General features: G+C 43.7%; 1 protein-coding gene across 7 annotated transcripts in view; it reads right to left on the bottom strand.

Annotated features, from left to right (window-relative positions):
* Camta (Calmodulin-binding transcription activator) overlaps positions 1 to 20,508 on the bottom strand; it is a 38,295-nt gene that overhangs the window by 5,427 nt on the left and 12,360 nt on the right. For 3 of the 7 annotated variants that reach the window (XM_018021997.2, XM_018021998.2, XM_026812281.1), the window contains exons 4-14: positions 12,335 to 12,426; positions 5,417 to 5,605; positions 4,928 to 5,326; positions 4,080 to 4,862; positions 3,657 to 3,992; positions 3,320 to 3,567; positions 3,049 to 3,248; positions 2,725 to 2,832; positions 1,554 to 1,711; positions 956 to 1,437; positions 337 to 492 (exon numbers count right to left, since the gene is read on the bottom strand). In XM_018021997.2, the coding sequence (XP_017877486.1) occupies positions 337 to 492; positions 956 to 1,437; positions 1,554 to 1,711; positions 2,725 to 2,832; positions 3,049 to 3,248; positions 3,320 to 3,567; positions 3,657 to 3,992; positions 4,080 to 4,862; positions 4,928 to 5,326; positions 5,417 to 5,605; positions 12,335 to 12,426 (3,151 nt within the window). Of the gene's footprint in view, positions 1 to 157; positions 183 to 336; positions 493 to 955; positions 1,438 to 1,553; positions 1,712 to 2,724; positions 2,833 to 3,048; positions 3,249 to 3,319; positions 3,568 to 3,656; positions 3,993 to 4,079; positions 4,863 to 4,927; positions 5,327 to 5,416; positions 5,606 to 12,334; positions 12,427 to 13,365; positions 15,070 to 20,508 lie in introns of those variants that run through there. The other 4 variants (XM_018021999.2, XM_026812283.1, XM_026812280.1 and 1 more) reach the window with 4 other exon arrangements.

Raw genomic sequence — 20,508 nt, 5'->3', positions numbered from 1 at the left:
GAAACAATAGATTCTTTATTCGGTGTCGTGAAACAGGGTGCACTGATCGTCCTGGTGAAAGCGAAAGAGCGAGTAGGTATCCTTCGAAAAGATACGGGAGCGATAAACGAGCAGTGTTTGCCGCGCGACAATCGCCCTACTTGTTTTCGTTACTTACCGGTCGTGAATCGTCCCACGACAAGCTGCATTAGTACACACAGAAGAGGGAGACTTTAGAACTTTAGATGTCTTTCGTACGATAAGCCTTTCGTGTGCTAACAAGAAGTCTACATAACTAATAATGCGTGCACATCGTTGCAACAGGAAATGCAATTATGTGCACCAACGGATACTAACTTGATTTTCGACTGCCGCATGAACTGCTGGATCTTCCTCGCGGCTTGATGGGCAGCCTGCTGATGAACCGCCTGCTGCCTCGAACTGGCTGAGCTCGGACGGGACCGATAATTCCTGTAGTTACTTTGTATCACCAGAGCAGCCTTCGTAGCTTGTCTGCGGAGCGAGAAAGTGGAACACCGGTGAAATAAGAGACTCCAAAGGCACGTTCCGAAGACACGCTATGTATATTGACTATGGTTAAGAGCGAAAGAAGCAACGAAGGTAAGCTTTCATCTCAAACAAGAGCCGTATTAATTTAATGCCAGGTTAATTTTGTATTCGGAACACCGCGGTGAACGTAAGGAAGTTCCTGAAGTTTTCGAATTATTTACGGTGCCAATTAAAAGTTTACCCCTCCTATCCTACCCGACGAGCCCTGATTCCTCGGAGAGAGAAGACAGACCGAACTTCGTCTAATTTAAATGAACTGTTAAGAGCTGCTTCACACTAATCGATTTCGCGTGTCCAGTACTGTAATGCGATAAAACTTGAACCCGTACGCCTGGTTAAATCGAGGTCGAGAAGAAACGAAAAATAAATAATATAACCGCGACGTGTTAAGCTAAAAACAGATTACCTAAAATAAGCGTACTGTTTATGTCGACGATAATATTGTTGAATGAGTACAGCGGCGTGTCTCTCAGCTTCCTCCTGCCTCTGACGTCCCTTGTAATTTCTGTAGGCTTTCTGGATCATTCTAGCAGCATGATATAGCTCTCTTTGCTCTCGATCGGACAGCGTGAGCCTACTCAGATCCGCTTCGTTCCCGTCACCGTTCCCGTTACCTCCACCTGTCACAGTACCGCAAATTCCAGAGCCGATCACGTTACCAAACTTCCGGTCACCGCCGGTCGAATAGTAGTGGCCGTTGTGACCGTTACTGCCGTCAAGCTGCAGCTGCAGCTGTAAGAACTCGCAGAAGTCGGCTGTGGTAGGCGGTGGAGACGGCGAATCCGGCGTGAGGCAGCTGCTAGATGGACTCGAAGGACTAGCATCGGCGTCAGCATCCGAAATCGATGCCTCACGATACGAATCGAACAATTCTCCGGAATCGAGCGGCTATAAGAATTACGATCACCGCACGATATAATTGATTTTTGTAGATATAGAGACACTCGTCGAAATCTTATCGAGATTTAAAAAAAAAATGGAGATAGAGTCTGATGAATACTTACTATTTGTTCCATCAAAGCATCTTCTAGAGATGACAAGGGCGGTGCCGGAGGCGGTGGCGAGGAAGAAGACGGAGAATCGCCCTCCGCTCTCTTGATCCTTTCCGGAAGCGCTGCTATAATTTGCTCAGCCAATGTCAGCACCCTCGCGTCTTCTTCCCCTATAAAAAGGAATCACCACCCTAGCCAAACTCGAAAAAGGTGTTACGGGACCGCCGAAATCACATTGATCACAACATCGAGGTTTTTGTTCGTTTGTTTTGCTTTTTTTGTTAGTTGTGAACACATTTTTACGATGAACCAAATCGAACGTTAACGAGACGTGTGACACCAAGAATTGCTGATTATTTCGTATACGTTTGCGGAAATATCTACACGACATGGAATCGAACGTCTTCGAACAGGCAAATCAGATGGCGAGCGTGGATCATATTTTTCTCAGCTCGTTGAAAGTTCTGCTCCACGGGTTATCCGACGTAGCCCGTGCTATTCAACAGTGTGCGTTTTTCCCGATTTAGTCGGCCGTATAGGTCACGTGTTCTCGTGTAAATTGTCTCGTAGTTTCCAATTTGCTTATTAGATTATCATTAGTTTAGTCTTTTGTCACGAATATCCGCTTTTAAAACTGGTTAGCATAGCCCACAGACGAGATTGTCTATCTCCCGGAGAACCGCCCAGTCAGCAGCCGACAATAGGCGGCTAAGAAAGTTTTAGACGTTACACAGCAATCATCCAACACCAGCAGTTACGAAGGCCAAGCAACACCAATACTGCTTTAAGCTGCAAGAGTTCAGAGGAGTTAGAGGACAGCGAGCCCGGACCATATCCGGTCGTCTCGTATGCACAGATTAAGAGACAGAAAAAAAAAGAACATGTACTATGCGTATTTGTCGTGTACGCGTATGAGTGTATGTGTGATATGTTAAAAAACATAGAGAAATAGACAGAAAGAGAGAGACAGAAGAGTAAGGGGACGCAGTTTTAGCTAGGAATACTACGGATCACAGCCCGCGCAGTACGTTTTTATCTAGGCCGATGAATCTATAAGTGTAAGTATCAGAGAACAGAGTTACGAATATATACATATGTATATACACATGATATATAATATATAGTTACAGATAGACAGGCAGACAGACAGACAAACAGAAGGGGAAACGAGGAAGGTACGGACCTACAGTCTCCTGAGGGGTTGGAGCGCTATCCATTCCCTGCTCGCTGAGGGCTAATGACGAGTCATCCTCTTGCAACAACTCCATGTTGTCCAGCAGCGGCGAGCCACCTGTGTTTTTCGATAAACCCCTTAATGCTACGTTTCCTGATTAATTTTACGCTCGCGTGACTTACAACCTTGTACTACAAATCTTACTGGGTAGAGATTATTTTATGGCGCGGGTCATTTTATAGGAGAGGGAACCGTGATTCTTGTGTTGGACGTGAATGTATGTGCGTGTGTATATATACGGAAGAGGGCAGTATAATAGCAAACGAGACTAACACAACGCCAGATCGAGACCGCTGTCTTGAGATGGCCTCCTAGGATTAGGGCTGGCGGGTCGCAAGAAAAGCCTCTCGTCTTGCCTTCGCGCTTCGAGCCGATTCAATTCTTCTGCGATAGCCGTGTGCCCGTTCTCAGCGGCTAACTCAGTCGCAGTCCTGTTCTGACAATCCCGCACACGAAGCGCCATCGCGTTCCATCTATTCCAACAGACGCAGATAGTTCTCCAGATGAAACCGTTCATGAGAAGAAAAAATTATGAGGTACTGACCTATACAAGATCCTGGCAGTATCTGCGTGTCCCGCTGCACAAGCCCAAGCGAGTGGTGTAAGACCGGTGTTATCCTGCCTCAGAGCATCAACTTCTGCATCTAATACACTACTAGGATTTTCTGCTCTCCAATGAAGGAGCGCGCAGGCTAACCTGGAGTAGCCCAGTCCAGCGGCCAAATGTAACAAAGTAGGGCCACCGGATTGTAAGGGTTCCGCTCCGGTTCGCCACGGACGGACAACAGCATCCTGGGATTTATATGACAAAACCGATCGATACAGATTGTAACAGCTATGCGTACGTACAAAATAATAGGAATTAGACGCAAGATACTAACTTGACAATATGCCACTAATCGTTCTTCTAAATGAGCAGCGGGGGTTGGAGGACCAGGTCCTTGCAGACGAGACTCTACATCCGCCAAACGATCCAGAAGAGCTCGTTCCGGACTTGGCTCGGTCGTTGGCGCTCGACGATATTCAAAAGCAACGCTATCGGAAACAACGAAACCGTCACACGCCACCTGAAGAGAAGCTATTCCCGGTGCATGGGCTGGGCAACGACATCGCAAAACCCCTGGCTGTACCAAACACGCTTCCACCGGTTCGGCATCGAACAACACCGAATACGACTGAGAATTACTTCCCCCGGTCCAAGGACCAGCTACTAATACCTGTAACAAAGATTAACATCAAATTTAATTAATCTTCAGACCCAAATAAATACATACAACCGCTTTACTCCCGTATTATGTACTCACCTTAACACCACCCTCTGTATAACTCCATTCTGGACTGTACTCTGCGATATGGACGGTTGTTCCAGGATGACATCCCACATCGTTATCCGAACCACCCCTTTCCTCATGCTTAGTTTGTTCGGCCTCAAAATCGTGGAGCTCCGGTAGGTCACCGAACACGTCGAACGCGTCCAAATTAACCAGAACGTCATCCGATGAATCGATGAAATCCATCGGGTTGATCATACTGTTGTCCGCCGGAGAAGGTGACGGAGACGGTGGTATCATATTCGCCGATAACGTCCGTTGAATATCTTCTTGACTTAGATCCAAGGTCTCGGCGAAATCGGTGACCTCGGTGCCCCCGATTGGCAACGATTGCACCGTGCTACGATCCATATTCTCTTGAGCATCTATCTCCTGTTGAGTCTGCTGTTCTCTATCCACACTCGTCTGCTGCACAATTTGTTGCTCCGCAACCTGTTGCATTTCCACCTGCTGACTTTGTTGTTGCTGTTGTTGCTGCTGCTGCTGTTGTTGTTGGTGCTGCTGCTGTTGGTGTTGTTGTTGATGCTGCTGCTGTTGTTGTTGTTGTTGCTGCTGCTGCTGCTGTTGTTGTTGGTGCTGATGGTGATACGGTTGACTGTTGAGTATCAATAAACCACCACCACCTTGAATTTGTTGCAAACTTAAAACTAGAGGAGCCGGTTGTTGACTCTGAGTCGTATGGGAATGTCTTGAGTATACGCGAGGAGCCGGCGAGGCTGTAGTTGACGACTGCTGACCTCCGGTAGTCGAAGTAACCTGGTCATTGGAGTTAATATTAAATAGGAATAACGTGGTCCGGGCATCGTCAGTGAGGAATATACCTGATTGTCCGGTGTTAGTCTCCTAGGTGCAAGCTGGGTACTGGTAGTAGAAGAAGTGGAAGATGCTCTTTGCCTGTCTAACAGCTGAGAAACTATCATGTCGATAGGATGATTCGAGTGTTGCGTGAGATGAGAATTGTTAGGATCGTCATCTCCACCGAGGAACATGGGTCGAAGCTGAGATGCCAGCTCGTCTCGCGTCCACTCCTTCTTGTCTGGCGGCAGTGCGAGACACGGTGGCAGCGCCGCTAGCTTTGCATCACCATCCGGATAAGGAACGTTTAAGTAATGAACGAGGACGACGTCTGGATTCTGTAGTAGCCAATAACATCGCCGGTGAAACGTCGGTAGGATGGCCGAATGCACGTAACAGCCGTAGATGCATTCGACTCCCTGGACCTGTTATTCGATCGAAGAAACAAATATCTCTTTTCCACGAGCTCCGGTAGAAATCATCTCGGTTTCATGTCATAAATACGAGGGGACTACCTTCAGTTTCATGTGATCCTCTCGTGTAGTTTTCCCATCTTTCCTTTTCTTCCAGCAATAACCATCCCGCCTGTAACGGACTTTCTTTCTCGAGTACAGTAACATCGAACCACTTCGAGGACGTACCTTCACCTCCCGACTTTGCCATTCCGCGTGCTTTTGGAAACTGATCAAGATCGCAGCAATCTCCTGATAACAAAACCATATCATTTTGTTTTTTTATTGAAATAGCGTGAATGCAGTTCTTCCCGCTGTTCGTTTTCTGTCACAGTAGCTATATGTATAGTAAGCAATGCACTTCGAAAGTGCAGGAGACGATGAAGATGGATAAGGCAATCTCGAAAGAAGTAGGATATGCGAATTCGAAGAAACATATATCTTCAACCAGCCCTGCTGACATCAGGCCTCCCCGAGGATTTCGCTTACTTTTGCAAATCGTGCCGATACATATTTCAATCTTCCAATCTACTAACTCTCATCTACCTAGATGATCATTCGCAGAACGGTGCCAGATGTGCAAAATGTTCTCATATATTTCGAAGCTATCGCGAAAAGTTTTATTATATAAAGTCCATTAATCATTATATTAGATGTAAAAAGAGTCTGCACAGCTCGTTCTGATATTCATCAATAATACGAACAGGATTTACAAAAACAATTACAAAATATTACCTGGATAATTTTTCGTTATTTAATAAATAAATGAAGACCTTATATTTTACACGTCCGAAGAGAAATCATATTTTGAGAGAGGAAAATAATATTTGAGTAAGTTGTATACTACATAGAACAATTGTGCGTGTTTGTTTCTTGCATATTTATGATAATAATAGCCACTCGGATATTGCACGGTCCTTATTGATTTTCCAAGTGAAGAACCAGCTAGTACGAAACGAGACGTATGATAATGTAGAAGGAAAGGAAGAAACGTGGTAAGAACCGACGACGGGGCAAAAATTGTGTAATTACCAGTGAACAGATTTTGCATGGTCAATCATGACACGTCGTTTTCCGTAGTAGACATGCGATCAAAGAAGTAGAAAAGGCAACGAGACGTGCGCGAGGTGGGAAGAGAAAAGGGGGACTCGTCGGGAATTAGAATTTGATGCCATAAATATTCGAAGCACGACGGAGATCATTATCCGCAATTTCCACTGGCCAGTGACAGAATTGGGAAGGAAGTAACTACCCCTGGTCGGAAAAAAAAAAAAACTGAACACATATTCGCAGTTGAAATATGTAAGTACGCTGGTAGAAAGAATGCTGCACGCGATCTGACGTGGAGAAATGCAAATTGAATGCCAAACTGCAGCTGATTCTGATCCCCTAACCACAGAAGGTGGGTAGCAATAAAACTCTCGGTGTTGATATAAAGTTCAATCAGCGGCGCCTCGCGTGTCGCATTCGTTCGAAAACTGCTCGCGATCAATTCGACGAGCTACGCCGAAAGGGATTCCGACCAGTTGGAGATTCGCCCGTGAGATTTCGCAAATGTTCTCTAGAACAGGACGGATGCCGTGGAATAATTTAAATTACGTGACCGCTATCATCGAGAGACTTCGCTTGCATCTTGTATCGATGCATGTTGCTTGGTTCGTTCTGACCGTGGCAATAGCTTAACGAATTCAATGACACTTCGAACGATCTATGTAGATTGCGCTTCACTGCGACACTTTTAAAAAAAAAGAAGGTTCACAAAAAAATTCTGAAAATTATTTTACATACCAAAGAAAATAAAACACAGAACTCAACCTTTGTGATGTTAATTTTTCATTAAACTGTGTTTACAAAATTGGTGTGAAATGGTTATCTCAAGTGTGCAGAATTTAAACAGAAAATAGGTTGAACAATTAGGAGAAACCTTTGTCTCGTTAACAAAGAGGTAATTGCGGAAAGAAACGAGAAGACCGAAGTATGGTTAAGGGTGCTTAATATCTTTACGCCGTCCCGTGGGTGAGCCTTCAGGTTCCCGGGGTCCTCGAGCGAACGTGGTCTGGATATAAATATTCTTAACGAGGAATGGATGAGAATAAGCGGAACAGGCGAGTGGAGTGGATGGAGGCGGAGGAATGAAATAAAAGCCTGGCGTAGAAACCCTCGCAGCCCACCATTAAGCTAGCGCAGACAGTGGAACTAGATAAAGCTTGCCCACCACGTTGCATTGATTTACAGCTAGTTAATTGATCATTTGCATTCTGTCCGTGATACATTATGCGGCTATCCCCCCGTGCAGAAACTGCTAGAACTTGCGGCCCCGACTTTCGCCGTGATTTCACGAGGCACGTTTCCACCCTTGTGGCTATAATTACGAGACCACTGATCAATGACGAGAAAGGTCAAGAGAGAGCAAGGGTGGGTGCATCGTATGATCACTGATCGTTTCTCACTCGAATCAAAATCGCCCTCTATTTCACGATAACGATTACGTAAGCACTGAGACCAGCGGAATTATCAGACTGATACATATGAATTTTAGAAACAATGTTAATATGCGCCGATCTAATATTATCTTCGACTTGGCATATTAACGGTGATCGTATCGTATTTAATTAAATCGCACCCCGGTGAAAACGAAATGTTCTTCGCCCGAGATAGCGTGAATTGACTTTCTATGCGTTACCATATTTCGTAACGTGCCAGACGTGAAATGGGTCAGACAACGTGGAGAATAGTTTAACTTGAAAGACAGCGTCTGACAGTGCATATCGTTATGTTGCGTGCAAGGTCGGCTTCCATGCAACGCCAGTCAGACTCACAAAAATGTCATCGCGATATCGAAATCCTCGTTAGCCGAACAATTATATCCACTAGTTCCCCCTTCTTCATGTGACGAAAATTACAAATGCAAATTCTGTCTCGTAATAAACGCGTCCGCGGTGGACTTCAAGAGAAGTTCCTGCACGCCGTTGAAGATACGATGAAAGAGCTCATAGATTCCAGTAAATTAACGGATACGTAAACGAAACGCTTTCTGTCCCGCGTGTTACCGGAAAGGATGCATTCTCCTTGATTTACGAATGGAAAAGGACCGATAAATCGACTCTCCTTCCGACGCCCAAAACGAGGATGTTACGTCCTTCCAACATTTCCTGTTTACCAATACGTACCAAAGGAACTTCATCGGTAATTGATAATCAATACCAAAGAAATGAATGGAGCAGATGAATAGACACTATACAGTGTGTATACAGTCGAACAAGTCTTCGTTCATCGTATTATTTTACTTACTATTAGTCATTTATACAAACAATACGAGTGAAATGCTAATAAACGTTATAAATAAATAGTTAGCAAACATACATTACCGTATGAAATTAACATGTTGAGAGCATAATTCGTAAGAAGAGTTTTGAACGGCTGCCAAATGCTATGTAAGCAAAATGCATGAAGTCCATAATAAACAGTAAAATTACCTTGTTAGAAGTCAGGCAAATATTACATTTATTATAATAACTAGCTAAATGTTTTGATAATCATTTCTGTTACGACAAGGAATATTAATCAATATTACAGTATATGCACGTAAAAAAAATAAGATCGCTTCTCACGACCCGAGCGTAACAGAAGTTCGGAACCTCTGCAAGTAGTATAAGTCAGTATGGAGTCGGGCAAGGAAAAGCGTTGAAAGTAGCTGTCATAGGAATGTCCACGTCGAGCCAAAACTCTCGTCAGAGTCTGTCTGTAAGTTTGGCAACAGGATAAAGATACTTGTGATTAATAATATTAAGCATAGTTTATCTCGAAAATCGAGCCATTCTTTGAAAGAGTTATAAAAAATTGATCAAGTTAAAGTTTTCACTCGGACGATCATTTTATTTTCATTTCACGAGAAATGTGGAAAATCAGTAGTGCTTCGAGTGAACGTAGTCGGGAGCAGACAAATGTTGACATCATAATAATAACAGTCATATTTGCCGAAATCAATTTCGGTGTTACGTTCAAATAGAATTTACTGAAAAACGGTCGAATCGGAAATTGCATTACTGACAGTGCAAACTAACGTTTAATTGCGTCGACTGGCATTGTGTGTCCAAGTAAACTGTAACTATTCAATGCATTTATGCTCCGGTGCAATCGGAAATCAATAAGTAAACAGAAACATTGTTTTCGGATCGATTTCCGCTTACAGATAGGCCATGTGGCTTCGTGTGCTCATCAATTAAACGAAATGTTATCGCAGGAAACTGGCGAAGGGACCGGTATCAACGTGAACCAAAAAATTTAACAGTAATCCAGAGTCCGATAAAACAGGCTTGTAATAAAAAAAAGGAAGCCTAAATATAAAAAAAAAATTCGCAATTTAACTAAAAATTTCATTGATATGCAATATGACTACTTAATCTGTAATAATAAATGATGAGACGAAACGGGATAGATAATTGTCAGTTGAAAAATGTAAAGTCTTCGAAACATACGATGTTTCATACGCAGCAACCTAATATTTCAATTCTTATCGCGATCTGTGTAGTTGTGTAAATCAGATGCAAGTAGAACAGACAACGGTTTTATGACATACAGATAAAAGTAGCGTTCCACATTCGAAACGTACACTCGTCTGTTACTAGTTAATAAATCAACGTCATTATGCGTTTCTATGTTAAAAACGTGCTAAATAATGGTACACTTTCTATATATATGTTAAAAGCTATTACTATAATTCCCTCCTCGAAATATATTCGCCTTTACATCTGGTAACAAATGGGATCTCATCAGGCGACGGTAATAAGAATAGAAAGAGTGCGACAGAAATCTTGGGAAGTTATCAAGCATCAATTTGGATGCGAGGAGAAACCGAGAATACGAAAAGCTCGACGACGTTCTTTGAGGATCGATAACGTTACGTACATACGTATGTATGCGCTTTTTTTCCGAACTATAAATTCTGGTTCCAAACTATAAATTCCGTATAATCAAGGCTATTAAAACAAGTTAATAGGAAAAGTTTCCGCGGAAGAATTCTACGAGCAGAAACGAAATTGATTCCCTTCGGTGCAGAACAGAACATTGAGCGATTTTGTGCCCGTTTGAAGCTTAAACTCAATTGCGTCCTGCGACCAATATTCAACAACTTAGAATTTGGCATCGGTTCAATAAAAATTCAGTCCCGGTAACAGTAGATCTGAACAATGGAGTCTGTGTTAGATCAATTGAATTTTCATTTCCAGCCAGTTGACCAGCCGGTTGATTAAACTTTCCGGGAACGCAATGCGGTCAAAATCGAAGTTTAGGTTGCACCATTTATCTCGCGGCGGCTCCTTTTATTCATGAACACTTCCACGTTCAGCCGTAAAGAATGAGTGGGCTCAGAATCAAAATGACGACATACTCGCATATGCTGTCAGAAAGCTCGAGAGATATAGCGTTGAAGAAGACTAAGTGACACGACGGAAGCGGCGAGGTAAAGGCAAGCGAAGAAAGCAGGCGAGGGAATAAGATGACGACGAGCGGACTTCAGCAAAGGATTTCAACTGCATATACAGGGGGGTTGTAAACTTTCTCGTGCTACAAAAACTTGCTCCGTTAACTTCCTAAGAACATCATCCTATGAATAGTTTCGCGGCCATGAATTGCTGATGCGCCCCGCTTCCATCAGTTCTGCGGTTTTTCCGAGCAAGTGAAAAAAGGAAAATTTAATTAGCCTAATATTAGTAGCTGGACTGCGGGTTTACAAATGCACTCGATATGCACAAATATATTAAATATCGAAGGAAAAGCAAATATATTACAAAACAAATATATTAAATATCGAAAGAAAATCAAAAGAAAATATCTACATTTTATTTCTTAATTCCATCTTCTAAACATTCTATTTTGTATAAAAAGTCGCAGGCTATTAATAACGACACGTCGTATTCGTTTCGAAGTAAGAATAAATAGCCGATAACGACGGATTCATTCATATTTCTGGTCCCACCAATTTCACGTCGAACGTGGGAACTTAGACGATATGGAGTACAAAAAGATGAAGCAGTGCTCGAGTTTCAGGTTGACCTCATTAACCGTGCAGGTTGGACTACAATAGATAAGCTAAACAAGAGTGGACTTCCACGCTTGAGCGGCGGATCAATTAAACGCAAGCCAGAAAATAATTTCAGTCAAAGAATTCGAAAACATCGCCATCGCAGTACGAGATCGATCCGAAATATTCCCTGGGCCGTAAGATTAATCCTACAGATACTGGGGAGGAACGAGACAAAGGGAACACCGAGTCTCGTTGACGTCAGTTTCAGATTTTCCTCGGATATCCTTAATTTCCGATAGCATTTAAAGAGGGTGGCTCGCGAAAAGAGGGGAGAAAGGTGGAAAACGCGTAGAATGCGATGAAAGATCGCAGACGAAGAGGGAGTTATCGTTGGCGAGGGATAGCAATGAGGTAAGCATAAACTCACAATTGGGTTCGACTCGACGGAACTGAAAACTCGACTCGGCTCGACTGAGCTCTCTAGCTGGCTCCAGCTATTGATCGGAGGCCGACCGGGGTCAGAGTAGCAGTGGACTACATCGGTACACCTACGAGTGCACGATGCTCCACGTGTTGGTATGTGCACTCCTGCACACCGACACGAGTTTTGCACACGAACGGATAGCATCTATCTATCCTCTCTAACCACCGACGGTACGTACGAGCCACCGTTGCGACGTCGCTATTTACTTTCCAGTTGTGCCTACTGGAATCCCGTGTAAATTTCTATCTCAGTTGGTGCTACTAGACACCTTATGCTCTTTTGTTCGAATCTAACCGAGACGTTACCTTTTTTCCAACCATTAACACATTTTACTTTTCAACTTCACGAAATTCATTTCACGCGTGAATGAAGTTCGTCTCTTTTCATCAAGTAACGAACGTTTTAAACGGTAAACGAAACGACTTGTAAAATTTAGATAGAAATAGATGAGGGAAAACAACTTTTGACTCACTTCATTGGTGTTCCATCGATGTCTCTGGGTTGGAAAATGTTCAGCTCGTGGCAAGGTCTCCAGGTTCTCCGGAAGCTTTATCGGATCTCCGTCTAAACAGATGAAAAAGAAGGGATGAAAGGATCGTCCCACTTTGAATGACTCGAAATTTTTATGAGAATCCTAATGAAAAATAAAAGAACGAATCCCAATATGCTAAAAGTTTCAGTTACCTTTACCGTTCGCCTACTAGCGCGAGTATTCTTGCATCACGCGAGTCACCATAATTAATGCTCGCATATTTATTTCGACGAAAGCTTAGACGTTTGCATAACACATCATTAGTCGTATTTATATGCGACGGATCGAAGTTGTTATCGATCGTAACAGAAACCATGTACTAGAGTAAGAGAACACGTACTCTAAAAGTAATGCTCTTTTCACGTGCATGATATTGTTTTCCGAGAAATGAAATATGAAGAAAATACAGAACGCGAGAAGATCTTTATCTCCATAAAAGTATTAAAAGTACGATATTAGAAGAAGTTCAGGATTAAGAATTAATTCTTAGAGTAACATAGAATGATTTAACTAACAATTTAAGAATGAGCATAAACAGTTTGAAATTTGTTCACTTATGCGAATGAACGTATTCAGAGGAATGAAATGTATCGTCATTTCGAGGCATGAAGGAAAACATCAGATCATTAATTCTGCTTTATCGCCCCGCAATAGCCAATAATATTATTGATATCAGCTGTGATGCAATTACTTTCTCGTTTCTCGATAAATTTCTACGTCTCATACGGATGATCGTGTAAAAATCTGATTCGTATTAAAGATTCGATCTTAAAGAGTAATGTATCGGAGCGAAAGCGGAAGCAAAGGAAAGGAAGCTAAAATGATTGACTATCGCGGAGATAATGGAAAAAAATGAAATAAAATACCAATTGCAGCGTACAAGCCCCTTGATACTTTGTCATAGGTTTCGAAAATATTCGGAGGATTAAATTGTATAATCCTGGCCGTGGCAGGCGAAAATGAGGACTCACTTGGTGCGAGAGGCGTCGGGTAGGTCGCGTGATAGACGACACGCTGTGGATTCGAATGATTGAAGCCCGCCATTTCCGAGGCGCTCGTTAGAGCGACCGCTTCTTGGATCTTACCGATCGTGGCCGATCGTCATCGTCCTTGAACGTACGCGTACCGCGATCTTTTCTGTGATCTCGCAGACATCCCCAGGCTCCTCGTGAACTTGGACGATTGTGCGGCTGATATGGCGACCCGACAATTGTCGGTGTTTGCGACTCTGGACCGTGACAAAATACGACGGCACTCTTTTTGTCAGGAGAGCTTGCTCCCGGGTTCTAGGATGGAAACACGACTCGCTTGACGTTGTCCTCTGCGTGAGGCTCGTGCACGTGGGTGGTGGTTCCCCTTAGAACGGCAGGACATATCCCCAAAAAGATTCTGTACGCGGGCCAGGTTGCTCGTTTCAATCGCAAGTGAATCAATTCAGATTCGCCGCTTGAAAGCAAGTCACATAGATCACGAGTGACGTTACAGATATTTATCGACACAGATGGAGACCGAATTATGAAAATGACAACGCGATAAACGATCGAATCTTCGTACGCTGCTCTTTATTGCAATTCGCCTCCGTGCCTTTCACACTTTTTGTTCGTTTTAAATAACTTCTTCGTAGTAATATAAAAAACTAGTGCCCCATCGTATCCTTATACTCGTGGATAGAACCCAGAACGAGTCCCTCGCGAACCTTGGTTTCCTTTCTTTCCCTTTCAACTGTCCTGTCTCCCAACGTCCTCTTCGAAATTGTCTCTGTCCTCCTGCTAGAATCTTTGCCTCAGTATTCTCTTCGAATCTCTCTCTGACTCACAAGCATACACTTTCTCTTTCGTTCTTCTTGCTTTTTCCCTTTTTTATTCCTTTCCCCTTTTATTGTGCGTTCCGGGAGCTCTTATTCTTCTTATATCCTAAGTTACAACACTGAACCTGTCCCTATCCGAGGGACAAAATAATGTAAGGGTCACACAGTACAGAGAGAACTTAAAAAGAGATTCGCCCGCAGCTGACACGTTTTACAATCGCCTTTTACCGCGTTCAATCCTTTACTTCCACCCCTCTGGTTCTTCCTTGCTTCCCTCTCTTCCCTTCTGTCCTGATTCTCCTGCTTTCTATTGCTGTTTATCACTTTCTCGCTTTCTTTTACACGCGCTCTTCCTCCACCGACACTAGAAGTGGTCCAAGGCTTCAGAAAATAGACCCTTCTTTTTCCTTGTTCCTTCAGACGCTCTACCTCTTTCTTTCTCTCTATCGCTCTCTTTCTCTTGCTCTCTCTCTCTCTCTCTCTCTCTCCCTTTTTCGCTCTCTCGCTCGCTTATCCTCCTTTCTGTTGCGTTATAGGCTTCGTAACGATTTGCTTGAGAACTGGAAATAGTTACTTTGTCGCTTGCGTTCCGCGTTCGTTTTTTTTTTACAGAGGTCTAAGAGTTTCTTTTTAAAGTAGGTAAGAGACTTTTAGGAGACGTGTGAATATCGTGTTGTTTAGTGTTATTTACAAATGTGTATGTTTTGTTTTGTTAATAAAATAGATTCGAATTAGTCTTTGGCCCCGCGTGTCTGCTCCCGAGCGGCGGGAGCCGCAGAGTGAGCCAACCCGCGACTCTCGACCTCCGTCCATCGCCCCTCTTTTCATCCTTCAGCGACTGTTCCCTACCCCTGTTCCGCCTATTCCACCATTTCACGACCCCCACCAGAGGAACCAGTCCGACTATCCAGCCCCAGCCACAGCCCTTGTCTGCCGAATCCCTTTTCCTTCCACCCTCGTAGCACCCGACCATCTCACCCTCCTCGTCTGCTGCACCCTCAACATCCAACCCCCACTTCGCTCGCCAGCCTTTACCTACCCCACCGCGTAACCCGGCAGCGACTCTCCTCTATACGTTCGGTCTCGTTAAGGTGTGAGTGCACACCGAGCCAATTCCACGGAGAACTCGCCGATGCTACCCTCTGGAAAACTCCGACGGAGTTGTAAATTAAGGATTACCGAGGATGCAAATTAATGCCTGAGCGTAACATTTCTCTACCTACTATCCCTCCATTTCCCCTGGCAGAATCTTCTCGCACGGTGGAACCGTGAAGTGTTGTCCCGTGTCGAGCCGCAATAATCGATTGTTATCCGACCTTCTGCGGCATTTAGAACGCGATGCAGGATAATTCTTTATACGAGCGTTTAACGAATCCCTATCGTTCGTTACTTCCTCTACGCCGGATTTGCAAGGCTTTCGACTCGGGAGCACCTCGAGAACCGCTGGGCGCAAAGTATCCGGGACAGGGTGAAAAAAAGAGGACGAACAAACGCGGCACCGAGAAGCAACTTCCCTGTTTTCCTCTTTTTCCTCTTCCTCCCTTCCTTTTTAATTAGTCAAGCTATGTAGTTTAAGTGGAACAAGCGAGAAAACGTTCCCGCCAAATTCGACGATAAATCGGCTTTACGTTGTGGAAATTAGGGGTGGAGAAAAAGGAACAAAAAAAAGGGCAACCCACATTTTTTTCTCACCGAGGATTTTCAACGCGGCTCGCTGAGAAATAGGCTACGGCGGTTGGGGCAGGACTTTAAAAATGTAAAATTGCAGTGATTCAGCATTTATCGAACACCTGACATTCTATCCACTGCCAACGGGGAAGTTTCCTCCGACTTGCCATCAATATTTGCACTCAGCATAGAAGCTTCCAGCAGTCAATGAAAAAAAGAGACTTCAACGTGTTACCAGTTAACGAATCGAGAACGATTCGTAGTAGAAAAAAAAAAGGAAGAAAAAAAGAATGCAGGTAAAGGGAACATGAAAAAGCGAACTCTCCGGGGAGGGAAAAAAAGAAATGGAGGAGCAAAATGTTGAGCAGAGCCTCCCGCTTGGGGACACATAGGCGCAGCCCCTGGCTCTCTCGTCCCCCTCTTTCCGAACCCCTAAACCATATTCCACTCACAACCTACGGACTCGTCGTAGGTTATAAGCGGCTGCTTTCGCGCCTACACGTATTTTCCACACGTACAATGACAGTCGTACTTTTGCAGACTTGCAAGCTAAGGCTGTACAGAGCTATAAGCAGGGCATGACACAGCATACATCGGATTCTCGCTGAAGGTTCGCGTCGAATTTTAATGGAACCTCCGCCATCTCCCAATGACCCCAGCAAACTGGTCCCTCTATAGGCGATAAAAAAAAAGCAGAAAAAAAAAGAAAAGAAGATCCAAATCACTCGGACATCGAGTTTCCGTCACGAATATGATTAATAAATGGGTTCACGGGCACGTGTATTTGTACATATAGATTTAAGCGAAGCTCTAGCGTGCACACCTAGCAAAGGGTATATGCATGTGAATTCACGTGTATAATCCGTTAGGTCTGAATTAGGCTCTTGGGGTGAGCGTGTGTGGTCTGTTTACACAGATGCACGTGTGAGAGCGTGTGCAGCGAGAACCGAAGGGGTGGGCGCAAACGCTGCTCGTCGAGGATTTTCTCGCATAAGCTCGTAATTTACCCAGGACCTCGTAATTGAGAGGATCTCCCAACGAAGAGCATGCTGACGAAACGAAATAAGCCTGGACAGGTTCGTCTCTGGACAGCTTCATCCCTGATTAATCCTTCCCCGTAGTGTCGATTTATGCCGACGGCCTTATACATTATTTGGGCATCGCGCAGACTCACGGGCTTAGCATTTTGTCTGCCCGATATCACCGTTAATAGAATCAGAATGCTCCCTCGCTTTTTCATTACATTTCTTTTCCTTCTCTCGCCGCGCGATGGAACAATCCCGTGCGCGCTTGCACGGGCTTGGCCGCTCGATTTATACCTGGTATGTGATACCACGTAGCAGCGGATAAATTGGAAAATAGAGATCGAGAGAAATAGAAACGGAACCTATTTTTAGATAAGTACGTGGACAAAAGTGGAACGCGCAAGGTGCACAGATTTCTAGCTGCGCGACCGGCGTACGATTCCTATTGTTTTCTGCTGCCTGGACAGCCAACTAATTTTTGGTATCGCGCCGACTTTACTCGCATACTCCACGACTCCATAATTTCCGAGTAACCATCGAAATGGAACATTACGTATAGCTGAATTCATTTCCGACAGATTTATCGTTCCGCCTATAGAAGAACGGAATACCCCGGCGCCGCACCGGTTTGGTTTGAGAATCGCATTCACGTCCTGATAGAATGCTTCTCTTGTACAGTGGGACAATCGACGCTTATATTAGGCTGCTGCGTATGAAATGTCGTTTTGTCTCGAAAGGTTCGAATTTTCCGGTCGAGAATCATCTATCATACTTTTGTCTTATCGTCCACGATAATGAATCAAATTGGAAATGAAATTATTTCGTGTATATCAACAAGATTTATAATTAGATTTGCGGATTTCTTTGCAATGTAAAACACTTATATTCAACATTTGCACTGTACCATCAGCTTAAATGGAATTCGAAGACTATTTATAATGCAGGCATTTGGAACAATAAAATTATGTAATCATTCAAGAATGTGTAAGAGTAATTCATAAATTATTTACTGCAGAAATGAAATCTATGTTTGATGAAGACATTTCATATGCACCATCCTAATAAATCACCAAATTCCGCGATAGTTTCCAAGTAACGAATAGAAACAATTAAATCCCGACGGGCCAACGACGGGAGGGTAACGCTTTTGAAGATCAATATGTTGTACGAGTTTTAAATTGCAAGTCATTTAGGTCAGCACGCAAAGCTGAAAGGGCTAATAACCGAAAGGTCTCATATGCTAAATGCACTATAAATAGAGCTGTCGCTCGCCCATCTCCGTCATTTTGTCTATCGATCCCAAGGAGTACAGGACTACTTTCAATTGAAAATTGAGGTATTCGTGCGAAATCTTCCTCTCTCTCTCTCAAAAAAAAAAAAAAAATACGCTATGTTACACTTATAAATATTAAATGAAAAAAACATTAAAGAAATTCGACTGATGGAAGAGATATGTCGGCAGACGATTATAAAATGCTGTATACTAGAAAATGTCTCTTACAAAATTTGATACAAGGATGAAAAGGGAAATAGAGGAATCTTAAGAATAAAAAGAAAGATCGAGGTAACATAGAAGGTAGCATAGAAGAGGAAGACGGAAAGGGACAGCGGAAGGTAACGTAAGTTATGAAAGCAACGGGAAAGAAAGAGAAAGGGGGTAGATTTCGCGATGCAAACAGAGCAGGCGCGAGACGATCAATTACGTAACTTGATAAAAGTAGGTCACGTGTCAAAGTGCGGAGCCATCCCCAAGGTGTCCAACTTTTTGGTATAAGCTCGTAAATTACCAGTCAGCTAGCTGCTGCTACCCCTACAGCTTTAAATAGGACATTGGCAGAGGCTCCTGTCCAACTATATCTCCCGTTCCTCCCCCTTTCGCCGTCTGTCTCGCTTCTTGTACCTCGGACATCCTTCAAATCTTTGCTTTCTCCTTCGCGCAGTGTCCGAACCATCCCCCTTATCCCTCATCCGGCGCTCTCTTGTTCCTTTATCACGTAGATCGGTCGTTTCAGCGAACACGGGGCAAAGTTAGCCGGACACGTAACTCGCCGGTCATTAGTCGTCGACGACTATAGCTCTGCTATACTCGGTAGAAGGAAATACGAGGAGCGAGACGGAGACTGAGAATGAAAGTCTTCGAAAACAGAGAAGGAGAATTGTAAAGGAGTCGGGGAGGGGTGTCGGGTAAAGCCAGAAGGGGCGGGAGAAAGTAAAAAGACAATTCCCGTGTACCTATTCCTGTACGAGCCAAACAAAGATAGACAGGGAGGAATAAGTACATGTATGCTCGTGTATGTGTCTTTAAGTGTTTTCTGTGCAGGCTACGCGAAGGAAAGAAGATGAACACAGAGAGGGGGGTGAGAGAGAAAGCGTGGCGGCAGGAAACCTAAGACAATCAATAAGATCGCCGGGTCCGAAGGAGCTCGTGCTTGGATTCGCCGAGTTGCTTCGGTATTTCCTGCCAGGGACTACGAGACTCGCGGTTAACAGATATTTATCGTCGTTAAATGCGACGGCCTGAATTAGAGTCCCCTCAAGAAAATCGACGAGAGTAGAACGAAGACGGGCAGCTACGTGGAAGTAGTGGCAGAAGGAAAGCCGTGTAGAAGAATCAATGGTATCCAAGAGAGGGAATTAGAAAGGACACCAGCGGGATTTTATAGCAGAAAAAAGAACGAATCGAGAGTCGAGACAGTGTTGGTACCCTGAAGGGGTCGATACTTAGTCTAGTCAGCAACGATTGGATAGGTCAGGATAGACAGGGATAGGCTAGTATAAGGCACATACGTACAGAACAGCCAACCAACGACGTCCTGCCGTTTAAGAGGTATACATTCTGTCGTCTGTACAGGGTTGGTAATTTCTGTAGTAGACTAAATTCCGTTGATTGCTGGCCAGCTATCAATGAAGGAATTACTGACTGATTCTTATCTTCGAAACTCGGAAAAATCCATCAAAAATAAACAAGATATTCTAACGCAAATACTTATGCTTAGCACGCGTAGATGAAGGAATAGTGGAAGGGTAGCAGAATCGCCGCTCTGGCGGATATTACCGGAACCAGGAATCATCCCCATTGGAGCTTATCCGCCAGGGTGCAGTTCTTTCACAGGGGTAGTTTCAATAGAGGATTGCAAGGTGGGACACCTAAACTGGGCCGTGACACCAGCCGATAAAGAAGACAACTTGCCTAACAATGGTTTCCGGTACAGAAAATATACTCCCTCTTAGCCACAAATATAGGCACTCGTTCTTCCAAGAGCAGAGTCAAAAAATAATTGATTAAATACGAGCATTGAAAAGATTTTCAAGACCATTTAAATATAGACGCTGGCTACTTTATTTTAGACTAGATTTTTTACGTATACGATAAGAACGCATTGAAAGCCTTGACATCACTTTGCAACATAACTTACTGATGCTAACTTTCTGTAATATCTAGTATGAAGACATGTAGTCTTCAAGGGAACTTATGTATAAGTATCTTAATAAAGTTTTAAGGAAGTTCGTGCATATAGTTTAAAACAGTAACGAAACTTGCGTTAATATGGGATCGATATCGATTTTCATAGTAAATGCTGTCCCTACTTAACAAGGTTGAGAGACAATATTGG

This window comes from Ceratina calcarata, unplaced genomic scaffold, assembly GCF_001652005.2.
Source record: "Ceratina calcarata isolate Rehan_Ccalc_2016 unplaced genomic scaffold, ASM165200v1 scaffold27, whole genome shotgun sequence".
NCBI lineage: Eukaryota > Metazoa > Arthropoda > Insecta > Hymenoptera > Apidae > Ceratina > Ceratina calcarata.
Note: the sequence above shows the minus strand (reverse complement) of the source record. Positions and strands in the feature narration are given on the sequence as shown.